This window comes from Rana temporaria, chromosome 3 (genome assembly GCF_905171775.1).
Source record: "Rana temporaria chromosome 3, aRanTem1.1, whole genome shotgun sequence".
NCBI classification, from domain to species: domain Eukaryota; kingdom Metazoa; phylum Chordata; class Amphibia; order Anura; family Ranidae; genus Rana; species Rana temporaria.
The window spans coordinates 79,577,481-79,600,691 of NC_053491.1; the positions used below are offsets into that span (position 1 = coordinate 79,577,481).

General features: G+C 43.5%; 1 protein-coding gene across 1 annotated transcript in view; it reads left to right on the top strand.

Annotated features, from left to right (window-relative positions):
- Nucleotides 1-3,632: 3,632 nt before the first annotated feature.
- LOC120930354 (high choriolytic enzyme 1-like) overlaps nucleotides 3,633-23,211 on the top strand; it is a 28,278-nt gene continuing 8,699 nt past the window's right edge. Inside the window, exons 1-7 of the mRNA XM_040341551.1 lie at nucleotides 3,633-3,736; nucleotides 6,896-6,932; nucleotides 10,994-11,050; nucleotides 13,822-13,974; nucleotides 17,750-17,867; nucleotides 18,660-18,838; nucleotides 20,031-20,115. Of these exons, the coding sequence (XP_040197485.1) occupies nucleotides 3,677-3,736; nucleotides 6,896-6,932; nucleotides 10,994-11,050; nucleotides 13,822-13,974; nucleotides 17,750-17,867; nucleotides 18,660-18,838; nucleotides 20,031-20,115 (689 nt within the window). The 5' untranslated portion in view covers nucleotides 3,633-3,676. The remainder of the gene's footprint in view (nucleotides 3,737-6,895; nucleotides 6,933-10,993; nucleotides 11,051-13,821; nucleotides 13,975-17,749; nucleotides 17,868-18,659; nucleotides 18,839-20,030; nucleotides 20,116-23,211) is intronic.

A 23,211-nucleotide genomic window follows, 5' to 3' on the forward strand; every position in this document is an offset into this window, starting at 1 on the left:
TTTTATTAAAAGAAGGACAGCACTACAAGTCACAGCAAAATAAAATAAAACCTGACCTCTGATGCGTTTCGCACTGAAACTAGTGCTTAGTCAGCTATGACCCCTGCCTCCAATCACCCCCTGTCTCCCTTGTCCCCTGCCTCTACCCCCCCTCTGCAGTTCCACCAACAACCCCTGTCTCCATCCCCACCCTCTGCGATGCCACCACCCCTCTCTGCGGTGCCACTAACACCCCCTGCCACTAACACCCTCTGCCTCCAATCTCCCCCAGGCCCCCTGCCTCCAATCACCCCCTGCCTCCATCCCTCTCTGCGGTGCCACCAACACCCCCTGCCTCCAATCACCCCCTGCCACTTACACCCCCTGCCTCCAATCACCCCCTGCCTCCAATCTCCCCCTGTCTCCAATCTCTCCCTGCCTCCGTTGCCCTTTGCCTCCATCCCCCTCTGTGGTGCCACCGCAGCCACCATCACCCCCTGCCTCCAATCACCCCCTGCCTCCAATCTCCATGCACAGTTCCAAGCCAAACCGATCTAGGCTATTTTTACTGGAATATTGCCGCAACCACTAAGGCCCCGTACACACGACCAAACATGTATGCTGAAACTGGTCCGCGGACCAGTTTCAGCATACATGTTCGGTCGTGTGTAGGCGCAAGCGGGCCGAATTCCAGCAAACATTTGCCCGCCGGGCCTTTTCCCAGCAGAGAAATATTTCTGGACGTGTTTTAAAACCGTCCGCTGGAATCCTGCCCGCTCGGACATGTACGGTCGTCAGTACAGACCTACTGTACATGTCCGAGCGCCCGCCGTCCCTCGCATGCGTCGAATGACTTCGACGCATGCGTGGAAGCCTTTAAATGGCAGGCCCGCCCACGTCGCCGCGTCATTGTCGGGGCGACGACGTGGACACGCCCCGCGTATTGTTTACACGCGGACTTCTGTGCGATGGTTAGTACAGCCATCGTACAGAAGCCCTCTGGCAGGCATGTACGGTGAAAACGGTCCGACGGACCGGTTTCATCATACATGTTTGCCCGTGTGTACCAGGCCTTACACCCCCTGCCTCCAATCTCCCCCAGGCCCCCTGCCTCCAATCACCCCCTGCCTCCATCGTGCCCTGCCTCCATCCCTCTCTGCGGTGCCACCAACAACCTCTTTCTCCATCCCCACCCTCTGCGGTGCCACCATCACCCCTGCCACTAATACCCCCTGCCACTAACACCCCCTGCCTCCATCACCCTCTGTGGTGCCACCGCAGCCACCATCACCCCCTGCCTCCAATCTCCATGTGCAGTTCCAAGCCGAACCGATTTCGGCTATTTTTACTGGCACATTCCTGCAACCACGGATATTTACGAACAGGGAAAAAAGTGCCCGTTTTTATGAACTGTCCGTAAAAATACACACGGTTGGCAACACTGACTCTGCTGCATATTTTTGGGGAAAAAAAATCCCAAAAAGCGTATATTGATTGGTTTGGGCAAAAGTTCTAGCGTCTACAAACTATGGGATATATACTGGAATTTTCATTTATTTATTACTAGTAATAGCGGCAATTAGCAACTTATAGCAGGACTGCGACATTGCATCCGACGGGAATTGTGTGATGACAGGCTGTTGTTGGAAAATCTGACCGTTTGTACGCTCCGTCGGACAATTGTTGTCGGATTTTCCGCGGACAAATGTGTTGCCCAAAGGGTGGCGCTAAAGAGCTGAAAAAACACATAGTTTCTTGTTTGTTGGTCGACAATTTTTTGCCGTTTGCATGCAATACAAGTTCCTGGCCAACGCCCTTCAGACAAAAGTCCTACGCTTTGTCCGATGAAAATATTACCGTGTGTACCAGGCTTAAGGCTACTTTCACACTGCAGCGCCTGACCAGTGCTAAAGTGCCACCTGTTTTTGCGGCGCTTTTTGGCCACTAGCGGGGAGCTTGTTATCTTAAAAAAAAAAAGAAGGTAAAAAGTCAAGTTTTGCGGCACTTTCACAGCGCTTTTCAGGCACTTTGGAAGCACTGCCTATTCATTTCATTGGGCAGGGCGTTTTGGGAGCACTAAAAACAGCGCTCCCAAACTGCCCTGAAGGCGCTGCTTGCAAGACTCCCCAAGTTATCCTTTCCATCAGTTGCACATAGGATTTTGGAGCATGAAGAAAAGAATACTTTCCAACACATATGTGCAATTTGGGTTTTATGGAGTATAATTTATGGTTGCATTGTCCCATGCAAGAATTTTTGCCTAAGATGGGGACTAGATCTACATAGAACCCCGTTTTCTGTGTACAGTATACAGTGTTAGTGCTAAAGCACCGCTCGCTTTAGTGCTGTTTAAGCTGCACTTTTCGGTCGCTTGCGGGCTGCTTTTAACCCCAGCTAACAGCCGTAGAAGGCGTCCAATCATAGCAGAGGACGGGAAGAGAGGGCGGGAGAAGACATCGAGGAGCGTGGAGGACATCGCCGCCGTGACCCGCTGCCCCACTGAGACAGGTAAGTGCCGGGCAAATGGGGAATGCACAGTGGCAGCATTTGATGGACACAGTAGCGGCAGTTGTTGGGCACACTGGTAGAAATTGGTGGGCACAGTAGCGGCAGTTTATGGGCACAGTAGCAGCAGTTTATGGGCACAGTAGCGGCAGTTGATGGGCACAGTAGCAGCAATTGGTAGGCTCAGTGTCAGCAATTGATGGGTACAGTATCTGCTATTGATGGCACAGTGGCTGCGTTTGATGGACACAGTGGCTGCGTTTGATGGCCACAGTGGCTGCGTTTGATGGGCACAGTGGCTGCATTTTGATGGGCACAGTGGCTGCATTTTGATGGACACAGTGGCTGCATTTTGATGGGCACAGTGGCTGCGTTTGATGGACAGAGTGGCAGCGTTTGATGGGCACAGTGGCTGCATTTTGATGGGCACAGTGGCTGCATTTTGATGGGCACAGTGGCTGCGTTTGATGGACAGAGTGGCAGCGTTTGATGGGCACAGTGGCTGCGTTTGAGGTGCACAGTGGCAGAGTTTGATGGGCACAGTGGCTGCATTTTGATGGGCACAGTGGCTGCGTTTGATGGGCACAGTGGCTGCGTTTGATGGGCACAATGGCTGCGTTTGATGGGCACAGTGACTGCGTTTGATGGGCATAGTGGCTGCGTTTGATGGGCACAATGGCTGGGTTTGATGGACACAGTGGCTGCGTTTGATGGGCACAGTGACGGCAATTGATGGCACAGTGGCTGTGTTTGATGGGCACAGTGGCTGCGTTTGATGGGCACAGTGGCTGCGTTTGATGGGCACAGTGGCTGCGTTTGATGGGCACAGTGGCTGCGTTTGTTGTGCATTTTGGCTACAATTGATGGGGTTTTTTTTCAGTTTGTTTTCACCCCCCCAAAAATTTTGAGCACCTGCCGCCACTGACCAGAACAGAAGGAAGGTAGGAAACCTGAAAAGTTGGGAAGCAATGCATAAATGGTGTTTATAATTGTGATAATTGAGAATTCAGTACCTCCCTTGCATAGTGTAACTAATTTGTAATAATAAGGAATGTCAAAGTATAATGAAGGGTGAGGCCAGCAGGATTGGCTAGTGGTGTATATATATATTTAGGAGGACATTGGAGGCTAGAGCTAAGGTACTAAACCAGAAGTCCCTCTGAAGGAGTCTCTACAGAGCAGCATTAGGAAGATGAGGACCTTACTACTTCTTGCTGCCATGTGCAGCGTCTGCTTGGCTTTACCTTATAAGGTGAGTATAAAACTCATTCATATCTAATATATGCAATGAAGATGTTTTTTTGTATGTATAGTAGCAATAATACCTAATCTGTAAATATGGTACTAAATTCTAACAAAGCGTCTTTTATCCATGAAAAGTGGGGTAACTAGTCTTAAATTCACATACAGTAAAACCTTGGTTTGAGAGCTTTTTGCAAGACAAGCAAAATGTTTTAATAAATTTTGCCTTGATATACAAGCGATGTCTTGATATAAGAGTAGCGTCATGTCACAACTGAGTATAAAAAAGAAGAGAGGATCCTCTAAGTGTAGCAATATGGTTACATGTAATGAAGGTACAACATTTAGAAACGTATTGCTACACTTCGAGGTGCCTCTCTTCTCTTTTATACCCTGTAATAAAAATGCTTTGATATACAAGTGCTTTGGATTACAAGCATGTTTCTGGAACGAATTATGCTCGCAAACCAAGGTTTTACTGGATATGGTACAGACATCTCAGTGAATTTGCTTAAAACTGCCAGTGCTGGTGCAATGAGTCAAAAATATCTACTAGCAAAGCAGTTCTTTTACATAACTAGCTTTATAAATAGCTTCTATTGTCCAATTAATTAACAGTGATCTCATCTAATTATTTAATTATCTAATTGATAAAAAAAATACATAACTTGTTGATCATTTCTACTGTCTACTGTTTCTACTGTTAGTTCCAGTTTTCTAATGTAATTATCCAATTAATAAAAGACAAAAACTAGCTTCTAATTTCCATTAAAGGAGAATTGTGGATTAAAAAAATAAATACCGTATTTATCTGGGTATAGCGCGCACCGGCGTATAGCGCGCACCCAGTTCTAGGAGGAAAATTTTCTAAAAAAAAGGAAATTACTTACAGTTTAATGTCCCTCTTCGGTGTCTTGCCCGGCGTCCATCGGCAGCCTTGTCCGGTCCGGCGTCCGTCTTTGGCCTTTGTGGTGTCCTCCCCGCTTCTCCCGGTCAAAACCGATCGTGTGTGGGACCCATAGGTTATTTAACCATCGGTTAAAAAAAAGCCAACTTGCTTCAAATTTAACCGATGGATTCTTAACCGATGGGAAAAAAAAGATTGTTAGTAGGCACGACCATCGGTTAAAAATCCACGCATGCTCAGAATCAAGTCGACGCATGCTTGGAAGCATTGAACTATATTTTTTTCAGCACGTCGTTGTGTTTAACGTCACCACGTTCTGACACGATCGGTTATTTAACCCGATGGTGTGTAGGCGCGACGGACCATCAGTCAGCTTCATCGGTTAACCTATGACAACGGTCCATCAGACCGTTCTCATCGGATGGACTGATGGTGTGTACAAGGCTTCAGTCGACTAAAATCTACTGGAGATTTAGTCGATTAAATATGACTAAAGCTAAAACAATTGCAGAAGTCTAAAATGGGACTAAAACTAAAATGGCATTTTAGTCCTAAGACTAATGCCGCATACACACGACGAGAAAAATTACATTTTAAAAATTGGTCGTGAAAACCGGTCGTGTGTAGGCTCCAGAGCATTTTTCTCGTCGAGAAAAATGTCCGTTAAAAATGTAGAGCCTGCTCTATTTTTACTCGTCATTTTTCACGTCGTGAAAAACGCTTGTGTGTACGCTTTAACGAGCAGGGAAAAAAATGCGCATGCTCAGAAGCAAGTTATGAGACGGTAAATTTGCATAAGCAGCCCAAAGGGTGGCGCCATTCGAATGGAACTTCCCCTTTATAGTGCCGTCGTACGAGTTGTACGCCACCGTGCTTTGCTAGAGCATTTTTTTCACGATCGGGTGTGTATGCAAGGCAGGCTTGACAAGAATCGCGTCGAGAAAAAAGTTTTTTTTTTTTTCATGACATGAATAACAGTCGTGCGTACGCATAAGATTAAAATTAAATCGAAATTTGCTGCCAAAATTAACACTGGATGCCACAACTCTTGACAAGTTTGTGAATACTGGTGAAAGACTTGTCTAAATGACTGTACTAAATTCCACTGAATTTAGACCAACATTTTGTTTTTAATATCAGTTTCGACAGTCTTGCCTGTTTTTTTTTTTTTTAGTCTTTAGCTACTAGTCGGGACTAATTTAATTACAAAGTTTTCTATCCTACGTGAATAATGCCCACCCATCAGAATTCAAAGGACCTAAACTCTGATCCTTCTTGCTGGGTAGGTAGAAAGCCCCATAATGGAAGAAATGTCATCTTTGTTGTGCCAATATGAACAGCAAACATGATTATTATTCAGTAATATTGATATTTAAACATTTATGAAAATTTGAAAATAGAAATATAGTGGAAGGTTTTGCCAAAAGCAGCCATCGGCTCCTATGATTCTGTAATCCGTACTAGACAAATTGATACATATAGCCAGATTCAGGTAGGGCGGCTTACTTTTGAGGCTGCGTAATGTATCGCATATACGCTACGCCGCCGTAAGTAAGTGAGGCAAGTGCTGTATTCACAAAGCACTTGGCTCCTAAGTTACGACGGCGTAGCGTCAATAGGCCGGCGTAAGCGCGCCCAATCCAAATGAGGGGGGGCGTGTTTTATGTAAATGAGTCGTGACCCGACGTGATTGACGTTTTTTACGAACGGCGCATGCGCTGTCTGTGGACATATCCCAGTGTGCATTGCTCCAAAGTACGCCGCAAGGACGTATTGGTTTCGACGTGAACGTAAATGACGTCCAGCCCCATTCACGGACGACTTACGCAAACAACGTAAATGTTTCAAATTTTTTCAAATTTCGACGCGGAACGACTGCCATACTTAACATTGGCTAGGCCAAATATTTGTTCGACTAACTTTACGCTGGGAATCTTTACTGCGACTGGCAAGCGTACGTTCGTGAATCGGCGTATCTCGCTGATTTACGTATTCTAGGCGTAAATCAGCGTTCACGCCCCTAGCGGCCGGCGGAACTAGACAGCTAAGATACGACGGCGCAGGCCGGCGTATCTTAGCTAGGTTTAAGTGTATCTCAGTTTGAGAAAACACTTAAACATACGACGGCTTCGATTCCGAGTTACGACGGCGTATCTACTGATACGACGGCGTAACTCTTTGTGAATCTGGCTAATAAGGTGTTGCTTATTGTCCTCCTAACATCCACCATTGTTAATGGAATTGTATGTCTATTTTTTTCAGAAATTACAAAAAACTTTGGAGAAAACGGAGAGACAAGGTAAGATCTAATGCCGGCCATACACGGTTCGAATTTCGAAAGAATTTTCATACGAAAATCGCATCATTAGTGGGCTGCAGCAACAGCCGATTTTTTTGTGCAGCAGTCAAATTTAGGGAATCAGAAATGTTGGAAATGTTTTGAAAGACAAACGATTTTCTAATCAATGATGGGAGAATCGTGCGAGAAATGTAATAGAAAAAGAAATGCACATGTGCAAGAAAAGAAAATTCCCGGGGAAAAAAAAGATTCCGGGCCACAAAAATTATTTTCTGTAGCATCATGAGGTGAAATTGAAGGCTTGGTCAGCCGGATTTCGAAAATCAATGGTGGTGTCATCGGACCACAAAAAAAAACGAATTTTCTGATTTTGAAAAGAGGCTTTAGGCCTCGTACACACGATAGGTTAACCAGAGGACAACGGTCTGATGGATCGTGTGTGGGCCCCATCGCTTATTTAACCATCGGTTAAAAAAAAGCCAACTTTCTTTAAATTTAACCGATGGATTCCTAACCGATGGGAAAAAAAACGATCGTTAGTAGGCACAACCATCGGTTAAAAATCCATGCATGCTCAGAATCAAGTCGACGCATGCTTAGAAGCATTGAACTTTGTTTTTTTTCAGCACGTCGTTGTGTTTTACGTCACCACGTTCTGACACGATCGTTTTTTTAACTGATGGTGTGTAGGCACGACGGACCATCAGTCAGCTTCATCGGTTAACCGATGACAACGGTCCATCAGACCGTTTTCATTGGATGGACTGATCGTGTGTACGAGGCTTAAAGGGTCACTAAAGGAAACATTTTTTTTTAGCTAAATAGCTTCCTTTACCTTACTGCAGTCCTGCTTTCATGTCCTCTTTGGTCGTTTTTGCTCTGATGTTGCTGTAATTCTGCTCTGTTCTGGACACTTCCTGGTTGTCTGTTTCCTGATCACCACAGTACTGGGAGATTCTAGTTTTGTTTTCCAAACCAATACTGCTCTATGGGTCTGTCCAGCACAGAGGCATCAAATAACATGCAAAAACGAAGCTAGATGCAAAAACAAAACTGAAACTAGGAGGTACATTATATGATTGATTTTTATCTATTTTTAATCGTTTTTAAAGGGAATCAGTTAACTATTATGTCTCTATACCCTGTAAACAGTCATTTCAGCAAAAAAAAAAAATTCCTTTAGTGACCCTTTAAGAGTTATGCCCCGTACACACGATCGGAATTTCCTTCTGTATAAACTCTGACAGATTTTTCTGATGGAATTCTGTTCAAGCTGTCTTGCATACACACTGTTACACCAAATCCCGACCGTCCAAAACGCGGTGACGTACAACACTACGACGAGCCGAGAAAAATGAAGTTCAATACTTCCGAGCATGCGTCGACTTGATTCTGAGCATGCGTGTTTTTTTCTTTCTAAGTCCTTCGGAATTTCCAATGGAAAAACTCCGATGGGGCACACACACGGTCGGAATATCCGATTAAAAAAATGTGTCAGATTTTTTCCATTGGAAATTCCGGTCGTGTGTACAAGGCATTAAAGTTCTGTACAAACGTAAGCTGTTGGTCAGCCTTGATTGGCAATTGGTTTGTCCAGTTATGAAATTATGCAATTAAAAAACTGTATACAGACCAGAATATGTATATAGCCTGATGGTATAATTCCTAGATTTTATCAATCTTTGGATTATTCTAGGTGAACTGCAGGTTTAAAGGCCCATACACAAGATTGGATATTCCGACAACAATTGTCCGATGGATGTGTTTTGTCAGATAATCCGACCGTCTGTACGCTCCATCGGACAATTGTTGTCGGAATTTCCAACAACAAATGTTGAATGGTCATGATCTCAAATTGTCCGACAACAAATGTGTTCCGTTGGACTAAAATCCAAAGTCCAAACACGCATGCCCCGAACCAATGCTAACCATCAGACAACAATAGCAGAAGCTTCCCAAAGGGTGGTGCTAAAGAGCTGAAAAACCACGTAGTTTGGTGTATGTTGGCTGAAAATGTTCTGCTGTCTGTATGCAGAACAAGTTTACAGCCAATGCCCCTTCGGACCAAAAATCCACAGAAAAGTCAGATGGAAGTCTGATTGTGTGTATGAGGCTTTTGAGGATCCAAACATACTCGTTTAGGTGAAAACCTGTCAATAAACAAGCCTCTGTGAATGAATGGACAACCTTGCATTACATGGCTGATCATCTTTTATACAGCTAGCTAGACAAATGGTGCATAGCTTCCGAATTTAAGATGTCAACAAGGGCAACGCTTAGGGCAAAGTATGTTGGCAAACGACACCTCTGCCATCCCTCCAGTTACATCAACTAGAAAAAAATTATTTGTGAAAATGAGACCCCCCCCCCCCCCAATTTCCCTATATTGAGTTTTCACAAAATAAATGCAATTGTTCAGAGGGTAGGGTGAGTACAGTGTTATGCCCCATACACACGATCAGGCTTTTTTTTTTTTTTTTTTTTAAGTGTATTTTGTGCGTGTACTCGAGAGAGGAGCCGGACTGCAGGAGTTGGGAGTAGGCAGGCCTCCCCCAAGGTGGCAATCTGCCACCTTTCTCCATGCCCCGGGTGGCAATGGCGGGTGTGTGAGGGGGTCCTCCCACACAGCCCGCCCTATCTGCTCCACTTTGAAGCCCAACGGGGCAGAGGGACTCCCTATAAGGGAGTGAGAGGATCTAGCCCGCTCAACCAGCCCCGTTAGTCCTTCGCCTCTCTTTTTTAGAGACCACGTGGTCAAAGTGCCTGCATGTTAACCCAATTTCGAGTGCGTGTAAGTGTGGTGTTTTTTTGTGGGAGGGGGTGGGCGTACTAAGCGCAGGCTTACCTCGCATAGCACACCCACCAGGAGCCGGGCTGAGACCACCAAACTCAATTTACATGTAGCCCAGACCGGGATCCGAACCCCTAGCTGCAGAGGTGAATGGCTTGTCAGCGCAGTGCCAATCGCGTTGAGCCACCGCAGCTCCCTACGATCAGGCTTTTGCCCGACCAAACTAACATCGGAATTCCATCGGAGTATAAGAGAACATGTTCTCTATCTAATCTCCGATGGAATTCCTCAGAAAAAAGTCCAATGGGGCATACACACGGTCCGAATTTCCGATGGAAAAAGTCCGTCTGACTTTTTGCATCAGAAATTCTGATCGTGTGTACAGGGCTTTACCCTTCTTACAGTATTTTTCTATTAGTCCACTTTGGTTATTACTTATCTATCTCTGCACGACCATTACATCCAAACAAAAGCCAGGCATATAATATACTGTGTATATATTAGGTGTGCAACGGATCAAAAAACTCACGGATCGGATCGATCCTCGAATCAGGAGTCACGGATCGGTTCATTTTCGGATCAGCAAAAAAAAAAAAAAATGATTTATGAAAAAAACTCGGATTCAAGTCTGGGCTCTAGCTGGGCCAATGGCTCTATATGGTAATGTCCACCATTGCCCCCCACTCGTCACTGTAATGTCCACGATTGTCCCCCACTCGTCATCACCATCACTGTTCCAGTCCAACATTGCCCCCACACTAGTAATCACTGTAATATAATAGCCAGTCCAACATCCAACTCACTGTACTTGCACTGTAATGTCCACCATTGTCCCCCACTCGTCATCACCATCACTGTTCCAGACCAGTCCAACATTGCCCCCACACTAGTAAACAGTAACACTGTAATAATAGCCATTTTTCCCACTGTAATAAATAGCCAACATTCAACTCACTGTACTCGGTTGCAGAACTTGCAGACAGTACGCGCTCTTGCAGATGCAGAATAGAAGATCCACGAGCAGAGGGAGATGACGTCAGCGCGCCCTGCCGCTGGGTGTACCAAGATGGCCGACCGCTCCGGAGCTAGGCCGAAGCCACGGCCTTTCCTAAGGCCACGGTGCGCTCCGCGGATCGTATTCTGTGCCGATCCGAACAGGTCTGCCCGTTTGGATCACGGATCGGTCACGTTGCACCCCTAGTATATATATATATATACTGTATAATAGTAACCCATGTAAGCTTTACACTGTATTTCTCTTCATTTTCAGGTGCCACAACAGACGATAGAACTGTGACCGATCTGATTTATGAAGCCAATAATAAAGGTAAGGTTTTGAGCTAGAATGCATTCCAGTCCTATATAACAAAGTATATGTTAATCTTAAAGTCACTAAATCCTCATCATACAAAACTATGAATAAATGGTGTATTATGCGCTGGTCATACAGAGGCACTATGCGATTTGTTTTCTGTATTCTGCAAAAAATCTGGTTGATCCTGCTGCTCTCTATCTCCACCTTCTGTCCATGTCCCCAATTCAGCTAGGGATTTTGAAGAGTAGTGTTGGCAGCTCTGCACATGCTCTGTTTTCAGTGAGTTTCTATGATGAGAATATCCTCTCTATCACATCTGAGCAGCCCTTATGACTATAGAGCAGTGATGGCAAACCTTGGCACCCCAGATGTTTTGGAACTAAATTTCCCATGATGCTCATGAACTCTGCAGTGTAGTTGAGCATCATGAGAAATGTAGTTCCAAAACATCTGGGGTGCCGAGGTTTGCCATCACTGCTATAGAGTAACACATGTGGGTGTATAAACAGTGGTAAATGACTGTCCACCTCCTCCCTCCTCCTCCATGCCCATTAAACACAAGCGCTGTCACTCTTTGAATGACAATTGCGCGGTCATGCAACACTGTTCCCAATTTTTTCCCCACAAATAGAGCTTTCTATTGGTGGTATTTGATCACCTCTGCGGATTTTATTTCTTGCGCTATAAACAAAAATAGAGATAGAGCGACAATTTTGAAAAAAACACAATATTTGTTACTTTTTGCTATAATACATATTCAAATTTGTATTTATTTTTTTAAACACATTTTTTCCTCAGTTTAGGCCGATATGTATTCTTCTACACATTTTTGGTAAAAAAAATTGCAACAAACGTATATTGATTGGTTTGCGCAAAAGTTATAGGGCCAGATACTCAGTCAGCGGCGTAATTTTGTGCGGGCGTAACGTATCCGCTTTACGTTACGCCTCCGCAAGTGCTGTATTCTCAAAGCACTTGCTCCGTAAGTTGCGGCGGCGTAGCCCACCTAATTCAAATTTGGATCAGGGGGGCGTGTTTTATGCGTAACTACTGTGACCTGATGTGATTGACGTTTTTGCGGAACGGCGCATGCGCCGTCCGTGGAATTTCCCAGTGTGCATTGCTCCAAAGTACGCCGCAAGGACGTCATTGGTTTCGACGTGAACGTAAATGACGTCCAGCCCCATTCATGGACGACTTACGCAAACGACGTAACTTTTTCAAATTTCGACGCGGGAAGGACGGCCATACTTAACATTGCTACGCCGCTCTTATGCCTCATATAGCAGGGGCAAGTATACGCCGGGAAAAGCCTAACATAAACGTCGTAACTTTACTGCGTCGGCCGCGCGTACGTTCGGTAATTCGCGTATCTAGCTAATTTGCATACTCGACGCGGAATGCGACGGAAGCGCCACCTAGCGGTCAAAAAAAATGCAGTTAAGATCCGACGGCGTAAGAGACTTACGCCTGTCGGATCTAATGGATATCTATGCGTAACTGATTCTAAGAGTCAGGCGCATAGATACGACGGGTCGGATTAGGACTTACGATGGCGCTGCGCCGTCGTAAGTCCTTTCAGAATCTGGCCCATAGCGTCTACAAAATAGGGGATAGATTAATGGCGGCGATCTGTGATTTTTATCGTGACTGTGATATTGCGGCGGGCATTTCAGACACTTTTGACACTATTTTTGGACCATTCACATGTATACAGTAATCAGTGCTATATTTGTCCTGTTTACCTTTATCACTGAAAGTGAAAAAAAAAAAACACTGGCCCAGATTCAAAGAGCAATTGAGCCTGCGTAACCATAGTTACGCAGCGCAATTGCTTACTTGCCCCGGCGTAACGACTTCTCCTGATTCAGAGAGCTCGTTACGCCGACTGCAGCCTAAGATATGCGTGGCATAAGGCTCTTATGCCCTCATATCTTAGGCTGCATTCTTACGCAGGCCGCTAGGTGGCGTTCCCGTTGTGGTCAGCATATAGTATGCAAATTGCATACTTATCGCCGATTCACAACGTTACGCGAGCCCTGCCTACGCAATTTACGTCGTTTGCGTATGTCGGGTTTCGCGTAAGGCTGCACATGCTAAAAGCAGGGGCAGCCAATGCTAAGGATACCCGTCGTTCCCGCGTCGCGAAATTTGAAATTTACGTAGTTTGCGTAAGTGAATCGTGAATGGCGCTGGACGCCATTCACGTTCACTTTGAAGCAAATGACGTCCTTGCGACGTCATTTACCGCAATGCACGTCGGGAAAGTTTCCCGACGGAGCATGCGCTCTACGCTCGGCGCGGGAACGCGCCTAATTTAAATGATTCCCGCCCCCTACGGGATCATTTACATTAGGCGCCCTTACGCAGGGCATTTTTGAGGAGCGCCCACGCAAATTACGTGGCTACTGCTTCATGAATGAAGCGTAGCGCAAATAATTTGCGTAGGCGCAGGGTAAAAAGGGTACACTGCGCCTCCGTAAGGAGCGCGCAGCTGTACCTGAATCTACCCCACTGAGTTTGTGTTGTCCCCAGAAAAGGACTAGAGTGAAAATCTTCCAATATGGGCCCTAGTTCTGATGACTCTAGGGAGGAGCATGGAGGCTACCAATGAAAACCCTTATGTGTTTTTTTTTTGGTTTTTTTACATTATAACCCTAAAAAAGACACTTTAGTGTACATGTATGTATGAATGTGATAACTTGATATTTTGGGGGCAGCATTTTGGATCAGATGACACAATCCCGCTTCCTTTAACAAACGCTGTATATTTATTCTTTTAGGACCAATAGTCTTTGGGGAATATGTCGTTGGGGATTTGGACATCGCTTACAGTCATAAAAGGGCTGGTAATGGATGCCCCAAGGACATCTGCCTGTGGGGAAAATCCTACGATGGAAAAGTTTATATTCCATACGTTATATCCAGCGACTACAGTAAGTACTTTTTTTCTATCCATGTTGAAGTGGAATTTTGTCAAAAGACCTTCATGGGTAATGATTTGGCAATGTTGCTTGTCTTACTGATTGAGAACAAATTTTTTAATGACCGATCCACTTTTAAAAAGTATTGCATAATGCATAAAATGGCTATTGCAGTCTTACAGAGAAGAATACAACTCTATCAACTTGGTGGTTAATAATGTCAACATGTATTGAAAGACTGTTGTCATAAGTGGTACAGCAGTAACTACGTATTGAAAGTTATTTGAAGTAGAACTATAGCTTCCCATTAAAAAAAAAGTGCTACAGCATTTATTTGTAAGCACATTTGAACTTCGCTTTTCCTTAAAGGAGTTGTAAATAAAAAAAAATGTTATGCTGAAATTACTGTTTACAGGGTATAGAGACATAATAGTTAACTGATTCCTTTTAAAAACGATTGAAAATAGAGAAAAATCAATCATATAATGTACCTGTAGTCTCTAGTTTCGTTTTTGCATGCTGTTTTCTGCCTCTCCGCTGTACAGAGCCACAGAGCCAATACAGGGCAGTGATGGTTTGGAAAACGAAACTGATTGGTGCTGTGGGGTTTTAGACACACAGTAATCACACCTCCTTGAAGTTAGTGACCATAGAGAGAAAGCTCCCAGCACTGTGGTTATCAGGAAACAGACAACCAGGAAGTGTGGAGATCAGAGAAGAATTACAGCAACTTGAGAGCAAAAACGAACAATGAGGACATGAAAACAGCACTGCATTAAGGTAAACGAAGCTTTTAAGATAAAAATAAAATTTCCATTACAAACCCTTTAACTGTGAGCTGCAGTGTCTGGGAGGGGGTGCACTTGAGACACGAGTGAGCTAGAATAGCCGATTGTAGATGGTGATGTAGATTGGAAGAAACAAAAAAGCCTTCCTTTAAATTACAAGAAGTAAAACAAAGTGTGTCATCACATACAATATAAACCTTAAAAAAAAAGCACTTTGGGCCAGATTCACATAGAATTACGTTACACCACGGCAGAGTAACGTATCCCATTTACGTTACACCGCCGCAGGTTTACAGCGTAAGTGCCTGATTCTCAAAACTCTTACCTGTAAACTTGCGGCGGTGTAACGTAAATGCGTTCGACGCAAGCCCGCCCCATTCAAATGGGGCGGGCACCATTTAAATTAGGCGCGTTCCCGTAACGTCCCCGACGTGCATTGCGCTAAATGACGTCGCACGGACGTCATTTGTTTAGACGTTAACGTAAATGGCGTCCAGCGCCATTCACGGACGACTTACGCAAACGACGTTGTTTTTTAAATTTCGACGCGGGAACGACGGCCATACTTAACATGGCTTAAAACAACTAGGGCTCAGCCCTAATTTTACGCGGCGTAACTCGACGGAAACGACGTAAAGTTAGATCGACCGGCAGCGCGGACGTTCGGGAATCGCCGTAAGTAGTCATTTGCATATTCTACGCCGACCGCAATGGCCTCGCCACCTAGAATTGCATCCTTAAGATCCGACAGTGTAATTCAATTACACCTGTCGGATCTTAGGGCTAGCTATTCGTAACTGATTCTATGAATCAGTCGCATAGTTAGGACGGCCGTAACACAGAGATACGACAGCGTATCAGGAGATACGCCGTCGTATCTCTTTTGAGAATCTGGCCCTTTATTCCTACTTATAGGACAGTGGACCAAGATATGCAAATCTTAACTTTTAGGCTCCATGGTTAGCTCTACGTGGAGAACCTATTGACATATACTACAGAACAGATACAGCCTAATTATACAAAGTCGGCCAGTTCCCCTTGAATGGAAAAATGGAAATAAACTGCGCTAAATGCTAAAGAAAGGAAAACGGCAGTAACGCAATTACAGTCTGACCAATTTGAGAGCTGCGATTATCATGTAAACAATTAGTACGAAAAACTAAATAATAAAAAATAAATAAATCGCGCTAAAACTTAATCATGTGATAAACTTAATTAAAAGAATCACAGAAAGTTAAATTTACCAAAAAATTCTAAAACAAAATAAGTGATATAAATTGTGAAAAGTGGCATATAGTGTGGTATCACTAATATGTCAAAAAAGAGGGGATTAGTTGCCACTTTAAGCAATCTCATACCAATCAGTGAACCAATGATTATAACCAATGATTAAAATTTTAAAAATCAAAATAAATGTTCAAATTAAATCAATCAAATAAAAAATATAGTCTATAAGTGCTCAATAAGTGGATGCTATACACCTGTGCTCTGTGCCAAAATCCAACTTCTGATGATAAACGTGTCCAAAAAAAGGTGACAAATCCTCTACCAATCAATAAAAAGTGGCTCCTTACCGACTCACCATGATCCCTTATGACAGGGGAGCATTAACAGCGTATGATTAAGGATGTCACTCCAGCCACGCAGTTCAAACTAATTTGGTCTTTAAAGCAATGGATCTCGTTCAATGGTAATTGCAGATCACCAGCATAAATGCCCACCCTGCTGACCGGAGAGTCAAGTTCCCCTTGAATACAATGGTTTCTGATTCTGTGTGGGAGTTCCTTTTTTTTGTGCTAGATATGGAACACATAAAGCAATGGAAGCGGGAAAAGAAGCGCAAAATTATTGTTTTATACACTGTACTCTGTTTATCATTGTGGTAGCAACTGGGGAATCCATTTCTGGGCTCTGTAATGGGAACTTCAGACTTCCATTTCTGGGCTCTGCAATGGGAACATCAGACATCCATTTCTGGGCTCTGTAATGGGAACATCAGACATCCATTTCTGGGCTCTGTAATGGGAACATCAGACATCCATTTCTGGGCTCTGTAATAGGAACTTCAGACTTCCATTTCTGGGCTCTGTAATGGGAACATCAGACATCCATTTCTGGGCACTGTAATGGGAACATCAGACATCCATTTCTGGGCTCTGTAATGGGAACATCAGACATCCATTTCTGGGCTCTGTAATAGGAACTTCAGACTTCCATTTCTGGGCTCTGTAATGGGAACATCAGACATCCATTTCTGGGCTCTGTAATGGGAACATCAGACATCCATTTCTGGGCACTGTAATGGGAATATCAGACATCCATTTCTGGGCTCTGTAATGGGAACATCAGACATCCATTTCTGGACTCTGTAATGGGAACATCAGACATCCATTTCTGGTTTCTGTAATGGGAACATCAGACATCCATTTCTGGGCTCTGTAATGGGAACATCACACATTCATTTCTGGCTTTGTAATGGGAACATTACACATTCATTTCTGGGTTCTTGCAATCAATGCAGATCTTGCAATCAATGCAGCCCTTCTTTTACAAGACCCTTTAAATACCCCACTCATAGGATCAGCTTTGACCAACACTCAGCATAGGTTTGTGTTTGGTGGGGTAGCCTCCTAATGTGTGCACACATTGAGGTTGATGGTTAACGTGTTTGCAAGCTGTCTCATGGAGTGTGTAGACCAATGTGTCAAAGCTGATTCAGTTAGTGGGATATCTGAAGGGTCACTTTAAAAGGGTGAATCTATGGCACAGTGATGCACTGTTGCTAGATCTCAAATCTGATAGTTAACCAGCTTGGCAGACCAGTCCAAAGTGAACCCAAATAGTCCTTCCTTTACGATACTGCAAAGTGAAAAATACATAAAGCTATCACTTCCGTTTATTTTATTTATTTATTTTTCTATCACTTCCATTTAAATAAATGTACACTGAGAAAATAATAAAGTCTGTTTTAGTTATATATTCATCTATATCTTCTACAGGTGACTCTGAATCACAAGTAATACAGTCTGCAATGAAGGACATCGAAAGCCTCACATGTATCCGTTATATCAAGCAGACATCAGAGGTCGATTACCTTAGCTATCAACCTAAGAATGGGTATGTAATGAAAAACGTGTCCAAATATGCCCATGCAGGGCAAAACAACATTTTAATAGCAGTTCTTTCCATTGAATGAACGTATGATTGATGAGCTTCCCTGTTGTTCTATTCATCCCCTTGGAGTGAGGTCAAGTGGTGTATCCTCCATGTGTGCGGGGGAAACACAGGCCTCAAGGGAAGTGAGGCCCACTGTGCCCTCACACATTGCACAACAAGTGTGGGAAAACAGTTAAGGTCCGCCTTTTGTGCTGTAACTGTGTTGAGATCTGTTACTTACTACTAACCTCTGTACTCTGTCACTATTGACCCCTGAACTCTGTAGTAAGTGATATAGAGTTCCGTGTTCAGTAGTAAGTGGTGCAAAGTTCAGGAGTAAGTGAAGCAGCATTCAGGGGTCAGGAGTAAGAGATGCAGAGTTATGGAGTCAGTAGTAGGTGACAAAGTTTGGAGGTCAGTACTAAGCACCACTGACCTCTGAACATGTGCCCCAATGTCTAATGTTGGCCACTGGCCCATCCATTGTACAGATACTGTGCGATAAATTCCCTGTTCAGCACTGCCTCATTCAATGCCATGTAAGTTAATTTAGACTCGCCTCTTTAAGCAACTCCCAATGTTTAGTGCATAATGAAGTCTCCCACTTTTTACACTACTGTAGTTTCCAGGCATGGGGAATTGTCAAAAATTAGCCCTTGAGTGGGGTCTAATATGTATTCATTATATTGAGATTGTATTCCATCTCACTGCCATCCTCTAGGTTTCAGACTACAGCTGCATATTTTTTTTCAGATGCTGGTCTATGGTTGGAAGAATCGGAGGTCAACAGACTGTCTCTTTGGATTCATCAGGCTGTGTATCGAAAGGAATCGCCATCCACGAATCCCTACATGCCCTAGGTCTCCACCATGAGCATATGAGGAACGACAGAGATGGCTATGTGAATGTCCTGTGGAATAACATCCAAGACGGTATGTAAATACAGCCATCTTGCGGGATTTTCAGCTGAAGCACTGAAGCCATTGGATCAGTATGGCCCAAATCACAGATTGCCTTTATTGAGGTCCACTGTTGGAATCTCTACATGCAACCAATGAACACTTTAGTTAACTTTCTAGAACTAATTTGTGTCACATTACAAAATTTAGAACATCACACTCTGAAAATGTTGTGTCTGTGCCTGCCTTATCCATTAGATATCCTGCTGACAGGCTTCCTTTTAAGACTGACCACATATCTGATGGAACAGTGATGGCAAATCTTAACACCCCAGATGTTTTGGAACTACATTTCCCATGATGCTCAAATACACTACAGAGTGCATGAGCATCATGGGAAATGTAGTTCCAAAACATCTGGGGTGCCAAGGTTCCCCATCACTGGTCTAGGCACTTGGTCCCATTTCTGCTGAAGGTTAGGCTCAATTCTGATTGGCTTATCCTCGACTTCAGGAGAGATCAGGTGATCTTAGTTTCTTTAATATTCTCATTCTCTCTGGAATGGCAGAACCAAAACACAACAACTAAAATGTTCATCGGGACTGACTTAGCTCCCAACTGTCCCTGATTTGGAGGGACTGTCCCCGATTTGGAGCAATGTCCCTCTGTCCCTCATTCCTCCTCATTTGTTCCTCATTTTGGTCTGATCTATTTGTTGTATAGAAAATGCACTTTTTATCTATCAAAAAGTGTTTCCCAGTGCTAAACCTTTCATCCAAATTCTAAATTGTTGCATTTGTAAATTCCAAAAGCCAATATAAAGGAATAGTAGTGGTTAAAAGGCACTTGTGGGTTTAACCAATCTTGTTTTGTTTTTTTGTACAATTCTCATTTAAGGGGCGTGGCAGGGGGTGTCTCCTATACCTGCATACTTTTGCTGATAGGTGTCCCTCATTCCCATCTCAAAATGTTGGGCGGTATGGACTGAGGATGTCCTTTGGTGATACGTAGAGTCCAGGCATCTGTGTGGAAGGTGCTTAAACCACACAGTGAAATTGATGTAGGTTTGGAGAGTGTGGACCAGACTAAAAAAGTGTCATCTGAAGCAGGGCAGTGCTAAAACTAAAAACTGGCTCCATTAAAAAAAAAAAAGAGAGAGATTTAATAACTACTATAATTGTGTTTTTGTTACTGATGTGAATATCTGTTTTGGCTTTCATTTTAGGCCTTGCATATGCTTTTAATAAGACTGATACCTACAACATGGATCTCACCAAATACGACTATGGCTCCATCATGCATTATTCCAGGTGAGTCTAGTTTGCTCTAGGCAACTTTTACTAGAAGGGTTTATTTATCTTTCAGAGAGCAGCTTAATGAGGCACAGAAGTGTTTATTTTTTTTATTTATTTTTTTTACACATTATACCAATTTCCTTCTATTAAATTTTTACGTCTGTCTGTGACCTTGTTGGGATAATTTCACTTCCTCTTTTTATGACAGTAGGGCAAAAAATAAAGAGAGTGGTTGTTAAAGGGGCAGTATTAACCTGACAGCAAGTCTAACCCCTGAAAATTTTACTGATATAGTGTTGATGAGGCTTGTGTTCACACAGGGAAGATTTTTCATTACATCCTATCCAGATACCTAACAATAAGTTAGAAAAAATGTATTCTTTTTTTTTTTTTTATCAAAATTTTTATTAATTTTTCCAACAACACTTACATTTAACAATATATCACACATCAAAACCAATTATAAAACGATAAACATCATTATCCATATTCTATAGACCCCCCTCCCGAAAAAAAAAAGAAAGAAGAAAACGATAAAAAAGAAAAAAGAAAAAAATGGAAATTATCCCCCTTGCCCTCACTTACCCCCCGCGGCTCTCTCCCACCACCCCCCCCAAAAAAAAAGGGGGAACCCCTTTTATAAGAAGCTTCTAAAAAGTCATTAACCCCTTTATAACTTATCACTTATCACTCCTATTACCCCGACACCATTCCCTACAAAAAAATAAAAAATATTGTTTTTCTTTTAAATCTGAGGCATCTAAAAAGCCATAATACCCATTTATAACTTACCCCCCCTTTTATATCCCTTTTATTTGCCTTCCCCTCTTCCCTTTCCTGTTACAAAAAAAAAAAAAAATGTATTTAATGGGGATGTAGGTAACACAGAACCCACCATTAATTTTTTTCCCATAGTCTGTTTTTCTTTAGCACATTTGGAAACTTATGTCTAATACACACGGCCGAATGTCAGGAGACATTGACCGGTTTAATAAAAAACGTCCGTTCGGCCCATGTGTATGTCTACCAGTCTGACAGAAGCCGGCCATTTTGCTGGCTTCTGTTGGATAACCAGCAGCCAACCGGCTCTCAATCAATGACTGAGAGTGCAGACTGGAGTGTTCTGGTGGGAGGGCCGTCCCCCTGTCAGACCACAACAGCTCAGTGGGAAAGATCGCTGTACTAACTTCAGACTATTAGTAAAGCGGCTCTGACCGGAGCTGTCAGTTTTTTTTTTTACTCAACATGCTGAGTGTGTACCAGTCTCATCTGGAATAGAAAGCAGATCACTCTCTCTGCATCATACTAAGCCAGTAGTTTCTCAACACCAATCCTCAAGGCGCCTCAACAGGTCATGTTTTCAGGATTTCCCTCAGATGAAATGGCTGTGGTAATTACTAAGGCAACGAAACTGATCAAATTACCTGGGCAACAAAATGAAGAGCCTGAAAAGAGCCTGAAAACATGACCTGTTGGGGCACCTTGAGGACTGGGGTTGAGAAACACACTGTACTAAGCAGTACTAACGCTTACAATGGACTGCCCATTCCAAAAAAAAAAAATGTATCTTACAGTTCTTTCTGTTTGCACTGAGGGAACTAAGCAATGTTCTTAATAAACATAATTGGGATCCTATCTAAATCAGTGGGCCAGAGAATGTGGTACAGGGGATGAAGAATAGGGTAGATCTAACAGCAGCACGCTGTATGTAATGATTGCAGCATGTAAACGTTTTTGGCATACTGCATTAAACTAAAGTTTAATAGCCGTGACCCATACTGTCCTACAGTAAAATATGGGGGCCAGTTGTGCTGAAGGAAGGTATGATCTGGTCCTGGTGTGAGGAGGTGAAGAAAAAATGGCCATGTGTCAGTGAGAAGAAAACTTGCTATGGTGTCAGTTCAAGGCATCAGTGGGATTAAGAAAAAGACTGTATCTAGATTATGTGGGATTTATTGAACAAGGGGGCTCTGGGTGGCCGTAGGGAGGTCTGATGCATTCTTAAGCCTTGTACACATGATATGATTGTTGGCAGGGGATTGTCTGTTAACAGACTGTTGTCCTAAAATCTGACCGTTAGTACGCTCCTTTTGACAATTGTTGTCCAACTTTCGGCCAACAAATGTTGGATGACAAACTAGACAAATTTTCGGCAGACAACGGTCTGTTTGATTTTCGTATAGTCAGTAGACAAATTCGTCACACAAAAGTCGAAAGTACAAAAACACACATGCTCAGAATCAATGCTCACTAAACATGAAATTAGCAGAAGGGGCTTAAAGGGTGGTGCTCAAATGCTGAAATTCCTCGTAGCACGTCACTACGTTCGTGTTTGTGGCACGGCAATTGTGTACCGTTAGTATGTAAGACAAGATCCTGGCACATGCCCTTTTGACAAAAAAAGACGCTTGGTTGACCAACAAACATACCGTGTGAACGAGGCTTTAGGCCTCGTACACACGATAGGTTAAACAGAGGACAACAGTCTGATAGACCGTTTTCATCGGTCAAAACCGATCGTGTGTGGACCCCATAGGTTATTTAACCATCGGTTAAAAAAAAGCCAACTTGCTTTAAATTAACCAATGGATTCCTAACCGATAGGTCAAAACCGATCGTTAGAACGCACAACCATCGGTTAAAAATCCACGCATTCTCAGAATCAAGTCGACGCATGCTTGGAAGCATTGAACTTAGTTTTTTTCAGCACGTCATTGTGTTTAACGTCACCGAGTTCTGACACGATCGATTTTTTAACCGATGGTGTGTAGGCGCGACGGACCATCAGTCAGCTTCATCGGTTAACCGATGAAAGCGGTCCATCGGTCCGTTCTCATCGGATGGACTGATCGTGTGTACGCGGCTTAAGAGGTCTGAACTGTGAGTACATCGAGGGAAGTGAAGGAGGTATAAACTTAAAGATCCCCTCTCCCCTTTAAGTCCCAATCACTATGAGCCCACCAAAGAATGAAGATGGCTCCTTTTTCTGTCTCTGGCCATGTGATGTCACATGAAAAGTTGAGACAGGAAGAGAGGTAGTCTGCCATCATACCCCAGTGTTATCTGTATTAAAGGGTCACTAAAGAAATTTATTTTTCTCATCCTCATTGT